Source organism: Thalassophryne amazonica, chromosome 7 (assembly GCF_902500255.1).
Source record: "Thalassophryne amazonica chromosome 7, fThaAma1.1, whole genome shotgun sequence".
Classification (NCBI taxonomy): domain Eukaryota; kingdom Metazoa; phylum Chordata; class Actinopteri; order Batrachoidiformes; family Batrachoididae; genus Thalassophryne; species Thalassophryne amazonica.
This window is the reverse complement of record NC_047109.1, coordinates 114065789-114089969: the sequence shown is the minus strand read 5'-3', so window position 1 is coordinate 114089969 and position 24181 is coordinate 114065789. Positions and strand designations below refer to the sequence as shown.

The following is a 24181-nucleotide window of genomic DNA, read 5'->3' as shown; positions in this document are numbered from 1 at the left end:
TGTGTGTGTGTGTGTGTATGCACGTGTTCTTTGTGTGTTTGGCTGTGCATGTTTGTGAGGTCAGCGGCACACAAAGGCCCCCACTTGTAATTGTATGAATGAATAAAAGAGATTGACAGTAATACCGTTCTAATAACTAATCAGCTCAACACAATGCCCACTCATTTGCGCTGACCTTTCAACCCTCAATTATGGAAATGAGTTCTGCTGTCCGCTGCCGTGCTAAGGACATTTTCAGCGTGCTGTCACGTGTCGCTGACTTCTCCACTCTGCATAAAAAAAGACAGAGTTTATGTAATATTTCTATTTCCTATACAGAGTTTACAGATCTGTGTTTCTGGGAGTTTATCTGAAAGTAGATGCAGTGCAACTTTTTGGACAGTTGTCTGGAAATTTCTCCTCAATATATTTTGTTGCCAAATCTTTCCTGCAATTGTACAATTTTGTGTCCGGGTGTGTTGTATCCGCAGCCTTTGTGGAGATAAGACATTAAGTCTCACACACAGCAGACCTCGATGGCTCGCGTTGCCTTTGGCCACAAATTACCGGAGGAGTGATGAATTTCTTCTGTAATGCGTCACTGCAGTTGACACGAATGTTTCACGTCTTCTTGGTCACGGCCTGCTCCGCTTTCAAACCAAGCTGACACACTCCAGAAAAAAAAAAACTCTTCCAGATTACACTGGAGAACACAGATCACTGCAAAGCTGTGCACGGCTGCTAATAAAACCAAACACGCATTTTTAAATGCGCCATCGTGTATCCCATTTCTGTGTTAGCATTAGCTTCCTGTAAACAACTGTAAGAATTATGAAGCGTTTTATAGCCATGAAATGTTTTAGCAGCCATCTTTGGATGAATTAAACTACTTTCGTTTGCAGTAAAATCCCATAAAAATATCCAAAATGTTTGTTGTGAAATGAGTTATGTGGCCTGATACGGTACATGCTGCTTCTTAGAGTGAAAACTGTGTACACAGATGACGGCGTGGTGGCACTCGAGCACATTTTGGGGCACTAAATGCGACGGACGTATTTACAGAGACGTGCCGAAACACTGCTCAAATACACGCAGAAAAATAATCATAAAAGGAGGTGATTTTGCAGCGTTTGGATCCGGTGTAAGTTCAGTCGTGTCCCAAAATTGTTTGATTGATGGTTGCTTGCAGACGAGGAAGTGGCCAATCAGAGACGTTGCTGTCGTGGCAGCAGCTTTATTCCAAAAAAGAAAAGATAGAAGAGGATGTCAGCTTGAGAATGCATTCATTAGATGAGAATATATGTATTTTTTCTTAGGTAAAACCTTCTAAATGATCACAGTTGGAAGTTTTTTGGATGAATAATTTCCTCTTCACGTTACCAGAATGTGTCAAAGGTGCCGTGCAGAAGTCTCACCTTAGCAATGCCAAATAAAAAAAAAAAGCCAGAGCCTTTGAAATTCAGGTGGAAATGACGGAGCTTCGTAGCAGAGGGGAATCCTAATGGGGCCATCAAAGTCCTGATTTGTACCCAACAGATGAGGTGGCCGTGAATTGTATGAAATATTGGAAATCAATGGGTTCTATGGAATTTCATTAAGCGGCAGTATCCACAATTGATAGGCCCTCATAATTTGATGGATTGCACAAAGAAAATTATTAACTGCACTATGGAGAGGGTGAGAATGTGCAAACCCGGGTCTTGAGAATTGGTGAACTGGGGTAATTTGTTCAGAGGGGGAAAAAGTATTGATTTTGGTTATGCTAAAAGAGGAGGAAAAAAAATCAAAGGTTAAATCTTTGCAGCACTGCTCTGCAAAATACATGTGGATTCTTTATTGATTATTTATTCATTAATTCTTCTTTTCCCACTCTCTCCATGCCCCCCGCCCCACCCTTTGTGTTTAGCCCGAGGCGATGTGCTGGATGACGCCGACAGCGGGAACGAGAGTCGCAGCGGCAGCGAGGAGACGCATGTGTGTGAGAAGTGCTGCGCCGAGTTCTTCAAGTGGTCAGACTTCTGTGAACATTTAAAGAGCTGCACCAAGAACCCGCTGGTGCTCATCATCAACGACAATGAGGACACACCGAACCCCTCCCAGGAGTACCCCGCCGAGCCGTCCCCCGAACCCAGCTGCCCCAGTGAGCAGGATGACAGCGAGGACCCCAGAGAGGGCAACCACAGTCCTTCTGGGGAGGAACTTGACATCCCAGAGACGGCAGCCTTAAACGGCATCACTGTCTTAGAAAGGGAGGATGAGCAGATGGAGCTGGAACTGTCTCCTGAAAAAAGCATGGACCCCGAAGAAAGAGATGTGGCGTCTCCCGAGCCGGACAGCTCCTTACCTCAAATCAATGATGCCGTCCCAGCCGCGGTTACAGACTATGCTATGCCAAGCACCAATGTCACCTTGGAGACGCTGCACGGAACCCGGGTAGCGGTAGCCCAGTTTTCACAGAGTGTGAGGGCGGCAGCGGGCAATGGCGTTTCCACCATGGCTATTCCCATGATTCTGGACCAGCTGATGGCCCTGCAGCAGCAGCAGATCCACCAGCTGCAGCTGATAGAACAAATACGCAGCCAGGTGGCTCTGATGAACAGACAGTCTGCCTCCCAGCTGGCCCTCAACCACCAACATGGCACTGCTGCTGCAACCCAGAGCCCCACGTCCAACTGTGTCCCCCCTGTTCCAAGTCAGCTACAGCTCCACAACTTCATCACGCCCCCTGTCCATCAGCTGCCCGTTCGGTTACCAGCCACAGTCAGTGGTCAAGGCGCTTCACCTCTGACCTCAACGATAGAAGGGCCTCTGTCCCAAACACCACAAAGTGGCAGTCAGCTGTCCAGCTCTTCAATCCCCAGCACTTCGTCAAGTAATTCAATGTTCCCTGCCCCTAGTGGCACGGGATTGTCATCTCTTCTTCCAGCCTCCTCATCCTCTGTAACAAATAACAGTATTAGCACTAGCAGCAGTGTAGCTGGTGTGGCATCATCATCAGCAGCAGCTCAGTGCTACCCAGGAACTCCACCACACCTCCGTCGCTCTGCCACAGCAGCGTCCCGAGCGCCACTTCCAGTCTACCACTGATACCTCACAGTTCATCCAGCAGCGTGATCTTCCCCAACCCGCTGGCTAGTATAGCAGCCACGGCGAACGCTCTCGACCCCCTTTCTGCTCTGATGAAGCATCGTAAGGGCAAGCCTCCTAACGTATCTGTGTTTGACACTAAGCCCAGCTCAGAGGACCCATTCTTCAAGCATAAGTGTCGGTTCTGTGCGAAGGTGTTTGGCAGTGACAGTGCCCTACAGATCCATCTGCGCTCCCACACTGGTGAGAGGCCCTACAAATGTAACATATGTGGAAATCGTTTCTCCACCAAGGGTAACCTGAAAGTACACTTCCAGAGGCACAAAGAAAAATATCCCCATATTCAGATGAACCCGTATCCTGTGCCAGAATACCTGGACAATGTACCCACAAGCTCAGGCATTCCATATGGCATGTCTCTGCCACCAGAAAAACCTGTAACTACATGGCTAGACAGCAAACCTGTCCTGCCCACTGTTCCCACCTCAGTCGGGCTTCAGCTCCCTCCTACATTGCCGAGTATGATGGGAGGTTTTGGCGAGTCTCCGAGCCTCACACCCCTCAGTAGGTCTCCTCAGAGGCCCTCTCCACCCTCAAGTGAGTGTGCATCTTTGTCCCCGAATATTGTCAGTGACTCTGGCATGACCACTATGTCACCCTCCCCAAAACCCAGCCTAGGGAGTGATGCACCTCCACTCTTGAAACCTGAAGGTGTTCTACTGCCCCCAAGTTGCTCTACAAGGCCAGGAGAGAACACTACTACCACAACTACAGTAACTCAAGTTGTCCTTTCTGCTACCGTCACTTCCACTACATCGTCAAGCAACGGGCAGGTCATTGATTCCATCACTAGCCCCAACTCTGCTACTAATCCTGTCTCACGTCCTGTCCTCCCTATGCTGTCAGACCAGTTTAAGGCCAAGTTTCCCTTTGGAGGTCTTCTAGACTCTATGCAAACATCAGAGACTTCAAAACTGCAGCAACTTGTTGAGAATATTGACAAGAAGATGACTGATCCTAACCAGTGTGTTATCTGTCATCGTGTTCTTAGCTGTCAGAGTGCTCTCAAGATGCACTACCGTATCCACACTGGAGAGAGGCCTTTCAAATGCAAAATATGTGGGCGGGCCTTCACCACCAAGGGAAACCTGAAAACACACTTTGGCGTCCACAGGTCAAAGCCCCCACTTCGTGTCCAGCACTCCTGCCCTATATGTCAAAAGAAGTTCACCAATGCTGTTGTGCTACAGCAACACATCCGCATGCACATGGGAGGACAGATCCCCAACACCCCAATCCCTGAAAGCCTCCAGGAGATGGATACTGACCTGTCCTTTGATGAGAAGAGCTTAGATGCAATGAGCAATTATGACGATGACCTCCTGGATGAAATGGAGCAAGCGATGGATGATGAGTCTGACTTAAAAGAAGGAGAAGTGGATCCATCGAAACCTTATTCCCCTGGAAGCTCCCCACCAACCTCCATCATGTCCAGCATTGCTGCTATGGAAAATCAGATGAAAATGATTGACTCCACAGCCAACATGGCCCGTTCGTTTGGTCAGAAACCTACACAGAATGGCGGCAGCAGCTTCGGAGGAGAGACTGATTGCTTTGGCGCTGATTCGCTGTCGGCAGTGGGGGATGCTGAAGGTCAAAGCTTGGGGAGCCCGGCTTTGTCTGAGTCCTCTGGCTCAATGCAGCATTTGTCCCCAGCCCACAGCCATTCTGAGAGCCAGCGGTCCAAGTCCCCAGGTACACTCAACAATAATAACAGCAGCAGCGGTATGACAGCAGAGGAGAGCCAGGAGAACAATGCAGCCGGCTTCACAACGGTGAAGTTGGAAAAATCAGAGACCCCATCTCCACTTTCTGCAGCTGAAGGCATGGGGGCCCTCGACCTGACTGCCACTCAACCAGGCAGGCACTTTATCAAGGAGGAGAGCCACTTCAACATGTTGTTTCTCAGCAGAGACAGAGGTGTGTATGTGCAAAATCAACCCGGCTCGCAGAGCAGTATCAGTCTATCTTATGCAACATAAATGAAATACCTTTTATTTGTATCCTGCAGCAATTTAAAATGCCATCAACGTCATACCAAATGTTATATCAATGCATTTTAATAAGTTCCATCAGCCTGGCATTGCATTTTGAAGGTATTTGAGTGTTGCACTGAGTTTGGAGTTCTGGTATTGTGTGTTCTGAGCTCCGCGGTGACCTTCAGTCGCCATGTTGAGTACAGCGTGCAACACGGAATGTCTGCTTACCTGTTCTCCTAAAAGATCACACAAATTCAGCTTTCTGGCCAACATTTCCAATAGGTGTGGTACAATTATTCAAATTATGTGCCACAAAGGTTAATCTTTAAGAAGCTTCTGAAACCACCCCTGTGCAATGACACCAATCACTCAGTTCTGCCAGCTCCCCAAAATTTGCTCAAAAACCCTAAAATCTTCTTATTTACACATAGCTTATTGCAGGATTTAGCATTCAGAGGACTCCAGGATTAATTGATTTAATCAGCATGGCACGACCTCGTGGCATTGAATATCACGTGACTTTGTAGCAAGCAGTATGAAACAACTTGAACCTATCCAGGTAGAGCTCAGACTCACAGCTCGGTGCCTTCTAGGTCACCCGCTGCCGACTTCCAAGCATGCAACAGTGACATGATCTGTCAGTAAGACAAGTGTCTTCTCCGACTCCCCAAAAAGTTCAGGGATGGTTTGGACTTACTAAAACTATGTAGTTTCACGTATTTTGTTAGGACATTCAAGTATCAAGTTAGAGTAGTGCTGAGGCTTTGCTTTGTTCTTTGGAAATATCAAATCAAAATCAAATCAATTTTATTTATATAGCGCCAAATCACAACAAACAGCTGCCCCAAGGCACTTTATATTGTAAGGCAAGGCCATACAATAATTACAGAAAAACCCCAACGGTCAAAACGACCCCCTGTGAGCAAGCACTTGGCGACAGTGGGAAGGAAAAACTCCCTTTTAACAGGAAGAAACCTCCAGCAGAACCAGGCTCAGGGAGGGGCAGTCTTCTGCTGGGACTGGTTGGGGCTGAGGGAGAGAACCAGGAAAAAGACATGCTGTGGAGGGGAGCAGAGATCAATCACTAATGATTAAATGCAGAGTGGTGCATACAGAGCAAAAAGAGAAAGAAACACTCAGTGCATCATGGGAACCCCCCAGCAGTCTACGTCTATAGCAGCATAACTAAGGGATGGTTCAGGGTCACCTGATCCAGCCCTAACTATAAGCTTTAGCAAAAAGGAAAGTTTTAAGCCTAATCTTAAAAGTAGAGAGGGTGTCTGTCTCCCTGATCTGAATTGGGAGCTGGTTCCACAGGAGAGGAGCCTGAAAGCTGAAGGCTCTGCCTCCCATTCTACTCTTACAAACCCTAGGAACTACAAGTAAGCCTGCACTCTGAGAACGAAGCGCTCTATTGGGGTGATATGGTACTACGAGGTCCCTAAGATAAGATGGGACCTGATTATTCAAAACCTTATAAGTAAGAAGAAGAATTTTAAATTCTATTCTAGAATTAACAGGAAGCCAATGAAGAGAGGCCAATATGGGTGAGATATGCTCTCTCCTTCTAGTCCCCGTTAGTACTCTAGCTGCAGCATTTAAATACTGTACTGTACAAATACTGTAAAGGTCAGTGCAGATTCCTGTTACTCCTATCTATCTGTTCCCAATCCTAACACATCCAGTGGTAGTTGAATGAAACTGACAATGTGTGACAATAGTGTAGACGTATATGAAAATTCAGTAAGGTATATCTTATATATTATATTCCAATTCTAAGGTGGAACTATGCTAGTATGATAAGGTATATCTAAATATCTAAAAAGGAAGAGTAAAATAGGAGAGTAGAAAAGAGTAGAGTAGAGCCACTTAGGTGCCTGGTCTTGAGAACCAGGGATGGTTAAAAGGGGGTGGATGGAATTGGAGTGGTCTGGGTTAAAAGCAGTAGGAAGTCCTATACCTACTGGTCCTGAGGCCCCTTGATACCAGTGTTTGTCCCCAGATAGTGGAGACTGGACTGGGTGAGTCTGCAGCTCCTTCTGGATGGAATGCCAGTCCATCACAGGGTACTTCCCACATCAAGGCTAGCGCCCATTTCAAGCTGGGCGGACTGGAGCATTGCAAACGAAGTGTCTTGTCCAAGGACACAGTCAGGGCAGCGTGACCAGGAATGGAACCCAGGTCTACATATATCACGTCCAGTTCCTTTCTTCCCTCAATCACCTTTCATCCATGGGTAAAAAGGTGATTAGCAAAGATATTGGAATTCCGTTGTTATCTCATGTTTCAAAGGTAAGTTCATAATCGATCTGTCAAATGACTGAGTCAGTGTTTGCTTGAGTGCAGATTCCCAAAACCCAGCACAGTACGGCCTACCCGACTCCCAGCGCACCACCCAACGCTTATCATGTGAAATCAGCCTAAATAATGCAGTCTAGCTGCAGCAAAGGAAAGTAATTAATGTGGTTTCAAGTCTGCAAAATCCAGACGGTTGTCTTGTGGCCATTTGTGTTTTCCATCTTGCAAAATTACCTCATGCAGTTGTAATAGCTCAGTAATCTGATGCTAATGTTAACATCAACACTTTCTTTTCAGGTCTGACTCCTAATTTGGCCAGCACTGCATCAAACATGATCAAAATGGAAATGAATGGACACGGCAAGTCGGTGTCTCTAAGCGACGGCTCCCACCTGCCTGTGGGAGTCCAGGTTCCTGCTGCAGCACCACACAACACCATGAGCCCCAGTATCAACCCCATGTTGGCTCCCCCGCCTCCACGACGCACTCCCAAGCAGCACAACTGCCACTCGTGTGGGAAGAATTTTTCTTCGGCCAGTGCCCTGCAAATCCACGAGCGCACACACACTGGAGAGAAGCCGTTTGCCTGCTCTATTTGTGGAAGGGCTTTCACCACAAAGGGGAATCTGAAGGTATGACATTAAGATCACACTGACTGGGGTTTTCTATGAATGCTTGAATCGTTCTAGCAAAGACATTTAAAATCTGTGATTTAATAGCAGGAGATCTACCCCATCTTATGATAATTTCTTTCATCTTAGACTTTTTTGCCTATCATTGTTTGCCTAATACAACAAAAATAAAGCGATCAATGATAGTAATTTATGACACTACAACATTAATTCAGTACAGCCATTTAATTGTTTTTCATACACATTTAATCCCAATTTAAAACACTCAAAATCACAATATTTAATTTCTATATATATATATTGGTCACGTCAGATGTTGGACCATAGGTGCTTTCATGGTTTGTCATATTTCTCACCTTGCTGTTTGGGGCTAGTACAGGGCAGCTCTGTGGAATTTCAGTGTGGGCTACTAATCTATAGATGTGGGTTTGATGAGTGGTCATGCTGCCTTCCTCCTTGGATAAGACACGTCATTGGCATTATTCCAAATACATATCAGGCTTATTTGGGTATATAACTTATGATGGATTGATATCTCATCTGGAGAGAGTCAGAGGCTTTTATCCACTTCATGCTACCATATCTGGAGACATGCAATGGCACCATTGGGCTTCAAGGCCTAGCTATGACATTTTGGGTTACTGGGTGATAGGCTGATAACCCTATGTCCTGGTGTGGCATCTGTTGTAGTCGTTGGAGTTGTTGTCGGCATCCGTTTATTGCGATATCTCAAAAAATGTCTGATAACTATTTTCTAATTTGGAAAGGGCATAATATGGGTCATTGACATTGTTCCCGTCTAAAATTCATATTGGTAGATTTCTTTGTTTGGAAATGGCAGCCATTTTTATGCCAATAATAGCCATTTTGAGCACTTAAAGGCAATTTTCTCAAAAACTGTCTGCTCACTTTTTTGGTAATTTATCGAGGGCACAATATGGGTCTTTGACATATTGAATGTCAAAAAATTATAGTCATAGATTCGTTCATTTGGGAATGGTGGCTATTTTTATGTAAAAAACAGCCAGTTTGAGTATTTGGTCCCAATTTTCTCAAAAACTGTCAAATAACTTTTATTTTAATTTAACAAGGGCACAATATTGGTCAGTATTATCTCTTTACCGAGGCGTTGCTAGGCCGGTATCGTAGATTTACGTCGATGCTACCTGGCTATACCCGCCCGCTGTGCGTAAACAAATTTTTCTCATGGATAGTATGACAATGAACAGCAGCCAGCTTGATGAGGATGCACTGCTGAATTTGGAGAGCAGCGTGCGCCAGCCGACACAACAAAAGTTAAAGTGAGCCAACTTTTTATGTACGCGTTACGTGTTGTGTATCTCAGTAAAGTGACAATAATGCAAATAACATGCATTTGTCGTGCGGTATGCATTTTCTGAGTCCCTCCGTCCATGCCGTCGCCCAAAATGACAGATATTCGCCCTTATCTAACTGTCATTTTGGGCGACGGCATGGACGTCGGGCCTCTGAAAATGCATACTGCCCTCCAAAAGCATGTTATTATATTACTGACATTGTTCCCATCCTAAAATTATTTGCATAGATTCATTAGTTTGGAAATGGCGGCCATTTTTATGGCAAAAATTGCCATTTTGCCTTGGGCTTTAATTGAGCCGGTAACCTACACTCTGGTTTTTCTGTCTTCTTGTTCTTCTTCTTCTTCTTGCTAGGATGATACAAGGCTGTGACTGAGACGTTTTGAGCCTCACTCAGAAAAAGTAGGGTGCGGTTCTCCATATTTTGCATTCTAAGAAATCAACATTTCCCACAGTTGCACCCAGTGAGTCAAAACATCACACATTCTGGAGAACTGTTGGTTTCTTACAATGCAAAACAATGAGAACTATGCCCTACTTTACTGGCACAGGCTCAAAACTTCTCAATCTCCCCTTGTATCCCCTGCTTCAGTATATTGTAATATTTGGCTGCCAGTTTGATACATACTGGGACAACATTAGATGACAGGAAAAAAGTTGAATAATAGAGTTTTACAGACAATATAATTCATATTGATTTTTTTTTCAGGAGAATTGCACTGCATATTTTGTAAATACACAATGTATAGTTTGAATTAAAAACTGCAATATTGCGCTTTTCAAACCCTGAAACAAATTGGTTAATAAAATGTAAACTAGAAAGAGTGCATATATTTAATGTGTATAATAAACTGTTGTGTTTAGCCATTTCTGTTCATCAACTCACATCATAAGAAAATAATAAATGAAATTCTAGACCGAAGAGACTGAAAACTTCACTCAGCACAGACGTGAGCCTGTTTTCAGCCTGTTTACTGGTGGATGATGGGAAATTGACTTTATTGCTTTTCTGAACTGCTATGTGGTTTATTCACTCACTCACTCTCACTCATCTGCAACCGCTTATCCAGGATCAGGTCGCGGGGGCAACAGCTCCAGCAGGGGACCCCAAACTTCTCTGTCACATTAACCACCTCTGAGTGGGGGATCCCGAGGCGTTCCCAGGATAGTGTGGGGAAATGATTTCTCCACCTATTCCTGACTTCCTTGGGGTGTCCTCCCAGCCAGGCGTGCCTCAAACACCTCCCTAGGGAGGCGCCCATGTGGTTTATTTGGTGTTATATAACGCCTGAATTGATCCTTGTCATTTGAATGGTGGTTTGTATGTCACATGATATGGATCATTCGTCCCATTTGCCATTGTGTTACATTTACAATTTTGGTTCCATATGTTTTGTACCATTGCATGGTACTGACAGCGCTTAGCTTAAAAACAAACATGGCTTCAGCTTCAGTCATCTTCAGACATCTTTAAATGGGGTAGTCCTAGTGAGTACAGCTTGATACTTGTTTGACTGTACTCCATCGGGGTAAAAATTTGAAGCAAAAGCAGCATTTGTTGTGGTTCTGGCTGAGAATGCAGCCGGACACAGTTTTACTTTCATTTTAGAGCAGGTTGCCAGTATGCACTTTACAAACCAGCCAGTTGCCAGGTCTGCAGTTTCTAAGCCACCCTGATAGGAGGTTTGCTGGAGTAAACCGTTTGTGCTTTTTTGGATGATGGAGGATCACTCAACAAAAATATAAACGCAACACTTTTGGTTTTGCTCCCATTTTGTATGAGATGAACTCAAAGATCTAAAACTTTTTCCACATACACAATATCACCATTTCCCTCTAATATTGTTCACAAACCAGTCTAAATCTGTGATAGTGAGCACTTCTCCTTTGCTGAGATAAACCATCCCACCTCACAGGTGTGCCATACCAAGATGCTGATTAGACACCATGATTAGTGCACAGGTGTGCCTTAGACTGCCCACAATAAAAGGCCACTCTGAAAGGTGCAGTTTTGTTTTATTGGGGGGGGATACCAGTCAGTATCTGGTGTGACCACCATTTGCCTCATGCAGTGCAACACATCTCCTTCACATAGAGTTGATCAGGTTGTCAATTGTGGCCTGTGGAATGTTGGTCCACTCCTCTTCAATGGCTGTGCGAAGTTGCTGGATATTGGCAGGAACTGGTACACGCTGTCGTATACGCCGGTCCAGAGCATCCCAAACATGCTCAATGGGTGACATGTCCGGTGAGTATGCCGGCCATGCAAGAACTGGGACATTTTCAGCTTCCAAGAATTGTGTACAGATCCTTGCAACATGGGGCCGTGCATTATCCTGCTGCAACATGAGGTGATGTTCTTGGATGTATGGCACAACAATGGGCCTCCGGATCTCATCACGGTATCTCTGTGCATTCAAAACGCCATCAATAAAATGCACCTGTGTTCTTCGTCCATAACAGACGCCTGCCCATACCATAACCCCACCGCCACCATGGGCCACTCGATCCACAACAGTGACATCAGAAAACTGCTCACCCACACGACTCCACACACGCTGTCTGCCATCTGCCCTGAACAGTGTGAACCAGGATTCATCCGTGAAGAGAACACCTCTCCAACGTGCCAAACGCCAGCGAATGTGAGCATTTGCCCACTCAAGTCGGTTATGATGATGAACTGGAGTCAGGTCGAGACCCCGATGAGGACGACGAGCATGCAGATGAGCTTACCTGAGACAGTTTCTGACAGTTTGTGCAGAAATTCTTTGGTTATGCAAACCGATTGTTTCAGCAGCTGTCCGAGTGGCTGGTCTCAGACGATCTTGGAGGTGAACATGCTGGATGTGGAGGTCCTGGGCTGGTGTGGTTACACGTGGTCTGCGGTTGTGAGGCTGGTTGGATGTACTGCCAAATTCTCTGAAACGCCTTTGGAGACGGCTTATGATAGAGAAATGAACATTCAATACACGAGCAACAGCTCTGGTTGACATTCCTGCTGTCAGCATGCCAATTGCACGCTCCCTCAAATCTTGCGACATCTGTGGCATTGTGCTGTGTGATAAAACTGCACCTTTCAGAGTGGCCTTTTATTGTGGGCAGTCTAAGGCACACCTGTGCACTAATCATGGTGTCTAATCAGCATCTTGATATGGCACACCTGTGAGGTGGGATGGATTATCTCAGCAAAGGAGAAGTGCTCACTATCACAGATTTAGACTGGTTTGTGAACAATATTTGAGGGAAATGGTGATATTGTGTATGTGGAAAAAGTTTTAGGTCTTTGAGTTCATCTCATACAAAATGGGAGCAAAACCAAAAGTGTTGCGTTTATATTTTTGTTGAGTGTAATTAGTGCTAATGGGCATAGACATTTTAGATGGTCCATTGGTACAACTAATGCCATAGCATTTTTTTTACAATACAGTAATATTCTTTCAAAAGACAAAGAAGGTCAAGTCCACAGTTCCAGGTCTGCTAGCGACTGGACCCAGCACCCGCTCTTACCTACATGTCATTCAAATAAACCACACCCCTAATTATACATACTTTTATGGCTTAAAACAGTTTAAACTGAGCAGTCACATAAAAATTCACCCCCACACAGTTGTCATAAATGAGCAAGCTAGAGACCAAAACCTTTTTTAAATGTATTGATTTATTTTGTACTAGGCTGTAAATGTTTATTTCTGCTTTGGAGTTGGACATTTTAACATGGGGCTCTATGGGGAGTAAATCACTTTTGGAGACAATCTCAAGTGGCTGTCCGAGGAACTGCAAGTTTTTTTCACTTATGTGTTGGCTTAATTTTTCAGTACCTTTGGTTGCAGCTTGGTCATAATTTTTGATCGCGACACCAGACTTTGCGTTTCAGTCAGACTGTCACTGTTTGGTTTCTCTTTAATAACGCTGACAACCAGACATCTGACAGCCACTTATCTTGATTCACGAAAACTTCATTTATTTTTGTCAGTAGTTGTTCTGAGTGTTGTGTTGTGTGTTTTGTTTTGTTTTTTTTGCCTGTTGTGAAAACAGTCTATAAAGGGGTGATTAGCCAATAAGCTTACATGTTTGTTAATTATCTTACCAGCTTACCACCTGTGTAGTCTTAGCGGGCGAGGTCATTAGCTAACTAGCTGGAACACTGAACAGCATCAAAATCACCTGCACAGGCCAAACTCACGTAGTTTCCCCAAATATGACTCCTCGGTTTACAGGATAGAAAACATTATGTGCATATCTAAGATTATATCATGATCTGGCTATATTACATTTTATATATATATATATATATATACACTCAACAAAAATATAAACCCAACACTTGTGGTTTTGCTCCCATTTTGTATGAGCTGAACTCAAAGATCTAAAACTTTTTCCACATACACAATATCACCATTTCCCTCAAATATTGTTCACAAACCAGTCTAAATCTGTGATAGTGAGCACTTCTCCTTTGCTGAGATAATCCATCCCACCTCACAGGTGTGCCATATGAAGATGCTGATTAGACACCATGATTAGTGCACAGGTATGCCTTAGACTGCCCACAATAAAAGGCCACTCTGAAAGGTGCAGTTTTGTTTTATTGGGGGGGATACCAGTCAGTATCTGGTGTGACCACCATTTGCCTCATGCAGTGCAACACATCTCCTTCACATAGAGTTGATCAGGTTGTCAATTGTGGCCTGTGGAATGTTGGTCCACTCCTCTTCAATGGCTGTGTGAAGTTGCTGGATATTGGCAGGAACTGGTACACGCTGTCGTATACGTCAGTCCAGAGCATCCCAAACATGCTCAATGGGTGACATGTCCGGTGAGTATGCCGGCCATGCAAGAACTGGGACATTTTCAGCTTCCAAGAATTGTGTACAGATCCTTGCAAACATGGGGCCGTGCATTATCCTGCCTGCAACATGAGGTGATGTTCTTGGATGTATGGCACAACAATGGGCCTCAGGATCTCGTCACGGTATCTCTGTGCATTCAAAATGCCATCAATAAAATGCACCTGTGTTCTTGGTCCATAACAGACGCCTGCCCATACCATAACCCCACCGCCACCATGGGCCACTCGATCCACAACACTTACATCAGAAAAACCGCTCACGCCACACGACGCCACACACGCTGTCTGCCATCTGCCCTGAACAGTGTGAACCGGGATTCATCCATGAAGAGAAACACCTCTCCAACGTGCCAAACACCAGTGAATGTGAGCATTTGCCCACTCAAGTCAGTTACGAGACGAGACTGGAGTCAGGGTCGAGACCCCGATAGCGAGGACGACGAGCATGCAGATGAGCTTCCCTGAGACGGTTTCTGACAGTTTGTGCAGAAATTCTTTGGTTATGCAAACCGATTGTTTTCAGCAGCTGTCCCGAGTGGCTGGTCTCAGACGATCTTTGGAGGTGAACATGCTGGATGTGGAGGTCCTGGGCTGGTGTGGTTACACGTGGTCTGGCGGTTGTGAGGCTGGTTGGATGGTACTGCCAATTCTCTGAAACGCCTTTGGAGACGCTTATGGTAGAGAAATGAACATTCATAACACGAGCAGCAGCTCTGGTTGACATTCCTGCTGTCAGCATGCCAATTGCACGCTCCCTCAAATCTTGCGACATCTGTGGCATTGTGCTGTGTGATAAAACTGCACCTTTCAGAGTGGCCTTTTATTGTGGGCAGTCTAAGGCACACCTGTGCACTAATCATGGTGTCTAATCAGCATCTTGATATGGCACACCTGTGAGGTGGGATGGATTATCTCAGCAAAGGAGAAGTGCTCACTATCACAGATTTAGACTGGTTTCTGAACAATATTTGAGGGAAAAGGTGATATTGTGTATGTGGAAAAAGTTTTAGATCTTTGAGTTCATCTCATACAAAATGGGAGCAAAACCAAAAGTGTTGCGTTTATATTTTTGTTGAGTGTAGTATCTGCCATTAAATTGGTAGCAATAGCTACAATTGTAACGCCATGGTAGCACCCCTATTAAACAGGCCACCATTCTATATATATATATATATATATATATATATATATATACTGTGTCTTAATTCAGGGGCAGCATCCTATGAAGAAATCTGGCCTTTAGAGACTGCTGAGGCTGAACCACGTGTTCAGATATTAGACATTTTGTAATGTCCTTGTTAGCGTTTTCTGGCCCTGCAGCCTCTCACCTGACAACCTCCACAGCTGTATGCAACAAGCTACATAACCTACAGTTTATTCATCATTTTTCAGTACTTATTTATAGTTTATTTAGAAACATTACTTGTTTATAATAGCACTTACCGAGGCTGAAATTGTTCTTTTTTAAATTTACCAGCCCTTTTGTCTTGTGGGGGGCAAATTTGCACAGTTTATCTTTGTACTGTTTGAGATACAAAGGATATACGTATCTGTTGTATCCTTCGTTTTCTGGGGAAAGAAGGCTGCATTCCAAGGAACCTTCAGAATGAGGCCGCCTTGTCGTAACACTAACACATACTGCCAGTGAATGCAGCCTTCAAAGGAAGTGGCCCTTTTATTGAGATATAGTCAATGTGTGTGTGTGTGTGTGTGTGTGTGTGTGTGTGTGTGTGTGTGTGTGTGTGTGTGTGTGTGTGTGTGTGTGTGTGTGTGTGTGTGTGTGTGTTGTGTGTGTGTGGTTCATAAAACTGTAAAATGATCCATAAAGTATTTGCCAGATGATGCCTTTAACTGCTGCCAAGAGGAACTCTGTTGATTTTCAGGACTTCATAATTGGGAACTTGAACACAGGAAAAAAAAAAAAAAGAATAATGCTGCATCATTTCACAAAATATCAATCAATAACATAAATTAATAATCACCTTCTTCCTCCTCCGCTTTTTCCTCTTCTGCCTCCTCCTCTTCTTTTTCCTCCTCCTCTTTCTTCCTCTTCTTCTTTTTCCTCCTCCTCTTTCTTCCTCTTCTTCTTTTCCCTCCTCTTCTTCCTCCTCCTCTTCTTCTTCCTCCTCTTCTTTTCCTCTTCCTCCTCTTCTTTTTCCTTTCTTCTCTTCTTCTTCCTCTTCTTTTTCCTCTTCCTCCTCTTCTTCTTCTTCCTCCTCTTCTGCCTCCTCCTCTTCTTTTGCCTCCTCCTCCTTCTTCTTCCTCTTCTTTTTCATCTTCCTCTTTCTTCCTCTTCTTATTTCCCTCCTCTTCTTTTTCCTCTTCCTCTTCTTCTTTTTCCTCTTCCTTCTCTTCTTCTTCCTCTTCTTTTTCCTCTTCTGCCTCCTCCTCTTCTTTTTCCTCCTCCTCTTCATCTTCTTCTTTCTCCTCCTCTTTGTTTCCCTCCTCCTCTTCCTCCTCTTCTTCTTTCTCCTCCTCTTCTTTTTCCTCCTCCTCCTCTTCTTCCTTCTCCTTCTTCCTCCTCTTCTTTTTCCTCTTCTGCCTCCCTTTTCCTCCTCCTCCTCTTCTTCTCCTTCTTCCTCCTCTTCTTTTTCCTCTTCTGCCTCCTTTTTCCTCCTCCTCTTCTTCTTCTTTCTCCTCCTCTTCTTTTTCCTCCTCCTCCTGTTCTTCTTGGCAGCACATACGAAGTCTGTGATGAAAAAAGTGGTCCTTTTTATTTTTTTCAAAAAATAAATGGATTTAATTCATATGTTTTTACGTCAGACAAGCTTGAACCCTTGTGCGCATGCGTGAGTTTTTTCACGCGTCGGTGACGTCATTCGCCTGTGGGCAGGCCTTGAGTGAGGAGTGCTCCACCCCGCCTGTCGGAATCTCTTTGTCTGAATAGCCTCTGCGGACGGCGCGCGTTGCTTTATCAACATTTTTTCTGGACCTGTGAGGAATATCCGAGTGGACACTATTCGAGAAATTAAGCTGGTTTTCGGTGAAAAGTTTAACAGCTGATGAGAGATTATGGGGTGTTTCTGTTGCTGTAAGGACTTCCCATGGAGCGGGACGTCGCACAGCACTTCCAGGCGCCATTGTCGGCCTGTTTCGACCTGAAAACATCCTAATTTAAGGCTTAATTCACCCAGGACGTCGTGAGAGAACAGAGAAGATTCAGAAGAGGCCGGCATGAGGACTTTATGCGGACATTCCACTGTTAAAGGACATTTTTTAATGAAAGACGTGCGCGCAAATTCGCCGTGTTGTTTCCGTGATGACTCGGCGAATCTGTGTGCACCGCGACAGGAAAAACACCTCCGTGTTGAAAACCATTTGTAAAATTCAGGCAGCTTTTGATGGCTTTAAACAAGTGAGTAACTGAGAAATTGTTTAACAGCTTGGGCATGTTCCAACTTGTCTGTTAAGGTTTCCAACGGAGGTGTTTTTCCTGTTGCGACCCCCCGCAGTCAGGTCCGGCCCGACATGCGACTCTGCCCGCACGTCCTTTCATTACAAACTGTCCGTTAACAATGGAATGTCCGAATAAACTCCTCATGCCGACTTCTTCTGAAAGTTCTCTGTTCTCTGACGACTTACTGGGTCAACAGAGCCTGAAATGTGGAAGTTTTCAACTTGAAACAGCGAGACGCTGTCGCCTCGAAGCGCAGATCGCCATCAGGCGCCGTGGGCCGTCCTTATGGCGACACTACCAGACCAAAATCTCTCATCAGCCGTTAAAATTTTTACCGAAAACCAGCTGAATTTATCGAATGGTGTCCACTCAGTTGTGCCTTACAGTTTTGAAAAAATTTTATCAAACAAAGCAGCAGTCTCTGAGCCATTCCTAAACAATGAAAAAACAACGAGAGGGTGGGCGACTCCTCACTCAAAGACTGCCCACAGGCAAATGACGTAACCGACAGGCGTGAAAAAACTCTTGCATGCCCACGAGGGTTCAAGCATGTCTGATGTAATCACACGTGATTCAAATCCATATGGGTTTTGAAAAAAATAATAAGGTCCATTACTTTTATCACAGACCTCGTAAATGTGTGACCAATAAAGCATTTTACTGTCACTTCCTTCAAAAACAAAACACCGTTTACATGAAATTCCCAGCAGATTTTCCTTGTTTGTCTTGTTTTTGGTCCACGTGATAATAAAAGCTGCCCAGATTATTTCATGTTTGTGTCAGCAAGTTGAATAAACATATTTGAATTTAATGGTTGTCCACAAAGAACTGAAGCTGGGAAATATATATATACGAGGTCTGTCCGTAAAGTATAGGTCCTTTTTATTTTTTTCAAAAACTATATGGATTTCATTCATATGTTTTTACGTCAGACATGCTTGAACCCTCGTGCGCATGCGTGAGTTTTTCCACGCCTGTCGGTGACGTCATTCGCCTGTGAGCACTCCTTGTGGGAGGAGTCGTCCAGCCCCTCGTCGGAATTCCTTTGTCTGAGAAGTTGCTGAGAGACTGGCGCTTTGTTTGATCAAAATTTTTTCTAAACCTGTGAGACACATCGAAGTGGACATTGTTCGAAAAATTAAGCTGGTCTTCAGTGAAAATTTTAACAGCTGATGAGAGATTTTGAGGTGATTCTGTCGCTTTAAGGACTTCTCACGGTGCGAGACGTCGCGCAGCGCTCTCAGGCGGCGTCATCAGCCTGTTTCAAGCTTAAAACCTCCACATTTCAGGCTTTATTGATCCAGGACGTTGTGAGAGAACAGAAAAGTTTCAGAAGAAGTCGGTTTCAGCATTTTATCCGGATATTCCACTGTTAAAGGAGATTTTTTTAATGAAAAACGTGCGGGCGGATTGCAGCGTCGGCTCACAGCTGCCGCGACGCTCCGCCACAGGAAAAACACCTCCGTTGGAAGCCTTGAGGACAAGTTGGAACATCTCCAGCTGATAAACAATTTCTCATATACTCACTCCACTGAAAGCCATCAAAAGCCGCCTGGATTTTACAAATGGTTATCAACACGGAGGTGTTTTTCCTGTGCCGCCGCGCCGCGTCGGCTGTGTCCCGACGCGCGGATCCGTCCGCACGTCTTTCATTAAAAAAATCTCCTTTAACAGTGGAATATCCGGATAAAATGCTGAAACCGACTTCTTCTGAAACTTCTCTGTTCTCTCACGACGTCCTGGATCAATACAGCCTGAAATGTGGAGGTTTTAAGCTTGAAACAGGCTGATGACGCCGCCTGAGAGCGCTGCGCGACGTCTCGCACTGTGAAAAGTCCTTAAAGCGACAGAATCACCTCAAAATCTCTCATCAGCTGTTAAAATTTTCACTGAAGACCAGCTTAATTTTTCGAACCGTGTCCACTTCGATGTGTCTCACAGGTTTAGAAAAAATTTTGATCAAACAAAGCGCCAGTCTCTCAGCAACTTCTCAGACAAAGGAATTCCAACGAGGGGCTGGACGACTCCTCCCACAAGGAGTGCTCACAGGCGAATGACGTCACCGACAGGCGTGGAAAAACTCACGCATGCGCACGAGGGTTCAAGCATGTCTGACGTAAAAACATATGAATTAAATCCATATAGTTTTTGAAAAAAATAAAAAGGACCTATACTTTACGGACAGCCCTCGTATATATACAGATAATATAGAAAAATTCAGTGTTAAATTAAACAAGTGTTAAATTAACACTGGTGATTTTACTGTGTAGGTTCATTGGGATCAAATTTTAGATTTTTAGCATTCATGAATAAAGCTATTTATTTTATTTGGCTGAATTTGTAGTTCCTTTATCAGATTCACATGTTTTAGTTTCTATTTGTGCTGGTCAGTTATGAACAAAAGGTAAAATTGAACTGGTAGAAGTGGGTGGAGCTGAGGAGCACCCGCTGCTGTATTCTCATTGACTCCGCCCCTAACAGATGTTAAATCATGCTTTTGATGGAACTTTGGAGTCCTGATCACAACCAACCTGAAGCTGATGACTGATGACATATCCGAGGCGTTCCAACCCAATCTCATGGCATTTCATGATGGCATCATGAAATGTAACCTAATCGACGGTTCGTGATACCGTCATGGAACGCATCGCATTTCCGTAACACGAGCACGAATACATTTGAGTGACAGGAGCATGAAATGAGGGGCGACATGGGGGCAGAGGGAATCTGTGGACGTTATGGTCAGGGTTAGGGGAATAGGTAGGGTAAGAAATAATAAAATAAAAAAGACACATCACGAAAATGTGACTCATTTCGTGACGGAAGCACAAAAAAAAAGCATGAGACTGGGCTGGGCGTTCACTGGTTTCAGCTCCAGGTCGTGACTTTCAGTGCTTCAGATGGATGGACAGAAAGTCGCTTTGATGAGTTTTAACTTGTAAAAAAGTGCAGTTTCTCTGATTCACCTCAACTTCACTGCACCCAGAGACATTCAAAGAATGCATGTTTGTTTGTTTTTAGAATGAATTTTGGCCTCGTCCCCTTCATGTCATCCATGAAATGTTTGTTTGCATGTATTATTTTCTTTGGATGGAGCATTTGCAGCTCAATCTGACACTCTCGGGATGTTTCTTTTCATTTCCTTCCTAATTTTAGGTTCACATGGGAACACACATGTGGAACAATGCTCCAGCCCGACGGGGCCGGCGGCTGTCCGTAGAGAATCCCATGGCTCTGCTGGGTGGTGATGCCATGAAGTTCAGCGAGATGTTCCAGAAGGATCTCACGGCTCGGGCTATGAATGTAGACCCGGGCTTCTGGAACCAGTACGCGGCCGCCATCACTAACGGCCTCGCCATGAAGAACAACGAGATCTCTGTGATCCAGAACGGAGGCATCACCCAGCTTCCCGTCAGCCTCGGCGGACCGGGAATCACGTCGCTGGGAGCCATGCCTGGAGGAATGGACCACGTTCACCCTGGAAGCAGCCCTCCGATGACGGGTATGGAGAAGGCCGGACTGGAAGTTGGAGCCAGCCGCCCCTTCTCCAGATTTATGGAGGAGAACAAACAAATCGGGATCAATTAAAGACTTTTCAGTATTATTCCAAGGCAGGCTTTGGCAAAGGGTTTAATTGCAAGGAAAACAAACTGCTGATCCATTGTGAACTTACTCTATGTACAGATTAAGTATTTTTTTGTTTGATTTTGGAAACATAGTATTTAGTATTGATTAGAGGTCTTTGACTTTCACCCATTTCTTCCCCTCACTTGATATTTCGCCTATATGAAGAATAATTTGTCTCTTGTTTGAGAATATGTTGTCTTGCAAGATTTGCATGGTACTTATTGGTTTTTATCAGTATGTTTGACTGCTTTTAAAAATTCCTTTGAAAACCGGTGATGGGCAAGCATCATATCTGAACACGACTAAAAGTCGCTCAAGGACAGAACCTGCTCTTTTAATACACGAAAGAGCCGCAGAGAAACAGAAGACTGTGCTCGCCCGATTTTTATTTTTTCTCATGAACTCGAAAACTTGAAAAAATATTGTTTGAACTGTTTTAATCTTTACATTTAGTCTCCCAGCAGTCTTATAATATTGTCCTGTGTCTTTAATATTTATGATATTGACAAAAAGCGGGTATACAAAATATATTTAATGTCCCAAACATTTTATTGATCCATTTTTTTCTAAACTGCAGGCTTCACTGGTGAATATCTCTGTCAGTAAACACAATATGTCATTTGATGAACAACAACAACAAAAAAGGTTTTATTTGGATATCTGTGGAGACTGCGTGTATCTGGTGACGTGGTTAAAAAAGGCTAGAGATATCCGAAGCTGCTATGACCACAGCCCTGCTTTTAACCTTTGTAAAAAAGAAAGGAGGAAAAAAAGAAGTGATTCTTTTGAAGAAATATCTATGTATAGAAATCCAGACAAATCTAAAACAGGTATGCATATTTTGTATCACATAAAATAGACACCATGAGTTGAGAGTATTTGACATGTTTGTGAATGCACTTTTTAAAAAGAAGACGTTTTGTCTGTGAGTTCCCGTTTAACCTTTGACTGAGCTATCTATCACGTGCTGTTTTCATTGTTTTCAACGTTAACACTCCGACAGGCTGCAGAGGCGGTTCTCTCTGATTCCATCTGTGCTGCTCGTCAGAGTGCAAAACCCATCACTCAATCAGAACATTCGTAAATAAAAAAAAGAGAACAGGCGTGTGCACGAATGGTTTATTTACCTACATTGTTTGGATCAGCTTTGAAATACCAACTTTTTTTAAACATTTTTTTATTCCCCATCAGCCATAAGGCCTCTAATGGGGACATACAGTTTCACTCCATCTGTGCAAGTAGATTTGTCACACTTTTTTTTTTTTTTTTTTGCATATGATTAAAAAAATAAAAAAATAAATTGAATGAAAATGAAAATAAATAAACTGCTGGAATAGGTTCCAGGCCCCCTTGGCCCTTGATTCCAAATAGATAATTTCCTTCACCTGCTTTCTCCAGAAAGCAGGTAAAGGAAATGAATGAATGAATGAATGAAAAAAATGGAGCTAAAGTTAGCAGATTTTCTCCAATTTGAAATGGACATCCCAAATATGTGTGTCTCAGAGGAGTTTTAATTTGTGCATAATTGGTTTATAATGACGTCCTTTAAGAACGACCCATTTCACTGAATAGATCACTGATAACCAGAACCTATTATCCACTGGCAGCTGTGTGGGTTTTTTTGTTTGTTTGTTTTTGTATGTATGAACTAAAATTTAAATAAATTATACCATAAAATTCATCGACATTTGGTCTGCATGAATTATAAATCTTACAGTTTTAAATTTTGAAAGTTGAACATTTACCCAAATCCCAATGTGGTAGCATGGTTCGGTCGGCAAGACAGCTGCTTATTTTGATTTCCAAATACAGGATCAGAACACAAAATAAATGTTTCAGCGTGTGTCTCCAAATTTATTGACGAAAGACATCAAGGCAACACTAAATCAACTGATTGCCATGGAACAAATGATGGACAGTGGTTACTTGGCGGACAAGTGTGTCTTCTCCTATTCGGCATTATTAATGCATGTTGTCTTGAAAGAAGATTCATACAAAAATATACTTACATTTGTTTAGATTATGGATTGATGGGAATCAGAAAGCTAGACTTGTGTATTTCTCATATCTTGTCACCAACAGGCGTCTAGTCTCTTACCTGAAGGGCTTATTTTACCACCTCAGCCACACACACACACACACACACACACATATATATATATATATATATATATATATATACATATATATATATATATATATATATATATACTGGTATAATCTTAATCTTTTGTCAATCTTTCATTTTGCTGTATTTGTTTGTTTTGTTCATTTTCTGAACAGATTACAAAGCCCTCGGAGACACTTTTGTGCTTTTTCAGTGATATAAATAAAGCAGACTTGATTTCAGTCCTTATCTGAGTGAAGTGGACTGTCACTTCACAGTACCCTATAAAGGTTTCACGTGAAAATGATTTTATCTCTGTTTGGAGACTGCGACTATATAAATCCAACATACAACAGCAAATTCAATAAATTCAGTCATAGCAGAGTTATAGGTGAATAAATGGGTGTATAACAGGGCTACAACACTGAAAAATACAACACAAGACACTGTACACACTCTAAAAAAATGAACCGCTGTCTCAAAGAGGAAAAAGTGATGGAAGAATTTGCATAGATTTTTTTTTGTTATTTCAACTTCACTAGTGAGATTTTGTGGCATTAACTCAGTTGAAAGTTGAAATAACTTAAAAAAAAATGTATGCAAATTGTTCCATCATTTTTTCTCTTTGAGGCAGTGGTTCGTTTTTTTTTAGAGTGCACTGAAATTATTAACATGAGTGATAAACAGCTTCAAGTGAAGCATATTAGTGATTATGGAGATTTTTTTATTTTTCCATAAAATGTAAGGCTGAATTCAGTTATTATGGACAGAGACGACCCAGAGGCCGTAGATGATCCCTTGATGTCTTTGGTACCAGGTCTCTTTGGGT

At 43.4% G+C, this 24181-nt stretch overlaps 1 protein-coding gene across 1 annotated transcript in view; it reads left to right on the top strand.

Annotated features, from left to right (window-relative positions):
* sall3a (spalt-like transcription factor 3a) overlaps nucleotides 1–22118 on the top strand; it is a 29090-nt gene extending 6972 nt beyond the window's left edge. The window contains 4 exon segments of the mRNA XM_034175380.1: nucleotides 1886–2961; nucleotides 2964–5046; nucleotides 7701–8035; nucleotides 20775–22118. Of these exon segments, the coding sequence (XP_034031271.1) occupies nucleotides 1886–2961; nucleotides 2964–5046; nucleotides 7701–8035; nucleotides 20775–21206 (3926 nt within the window). The 3' untranslated portion in view covers nucleotides 21207–22118.
* The last annotated feature ends 2063 nt before the right edge of the window (nucleotides 22119–24181 follow it).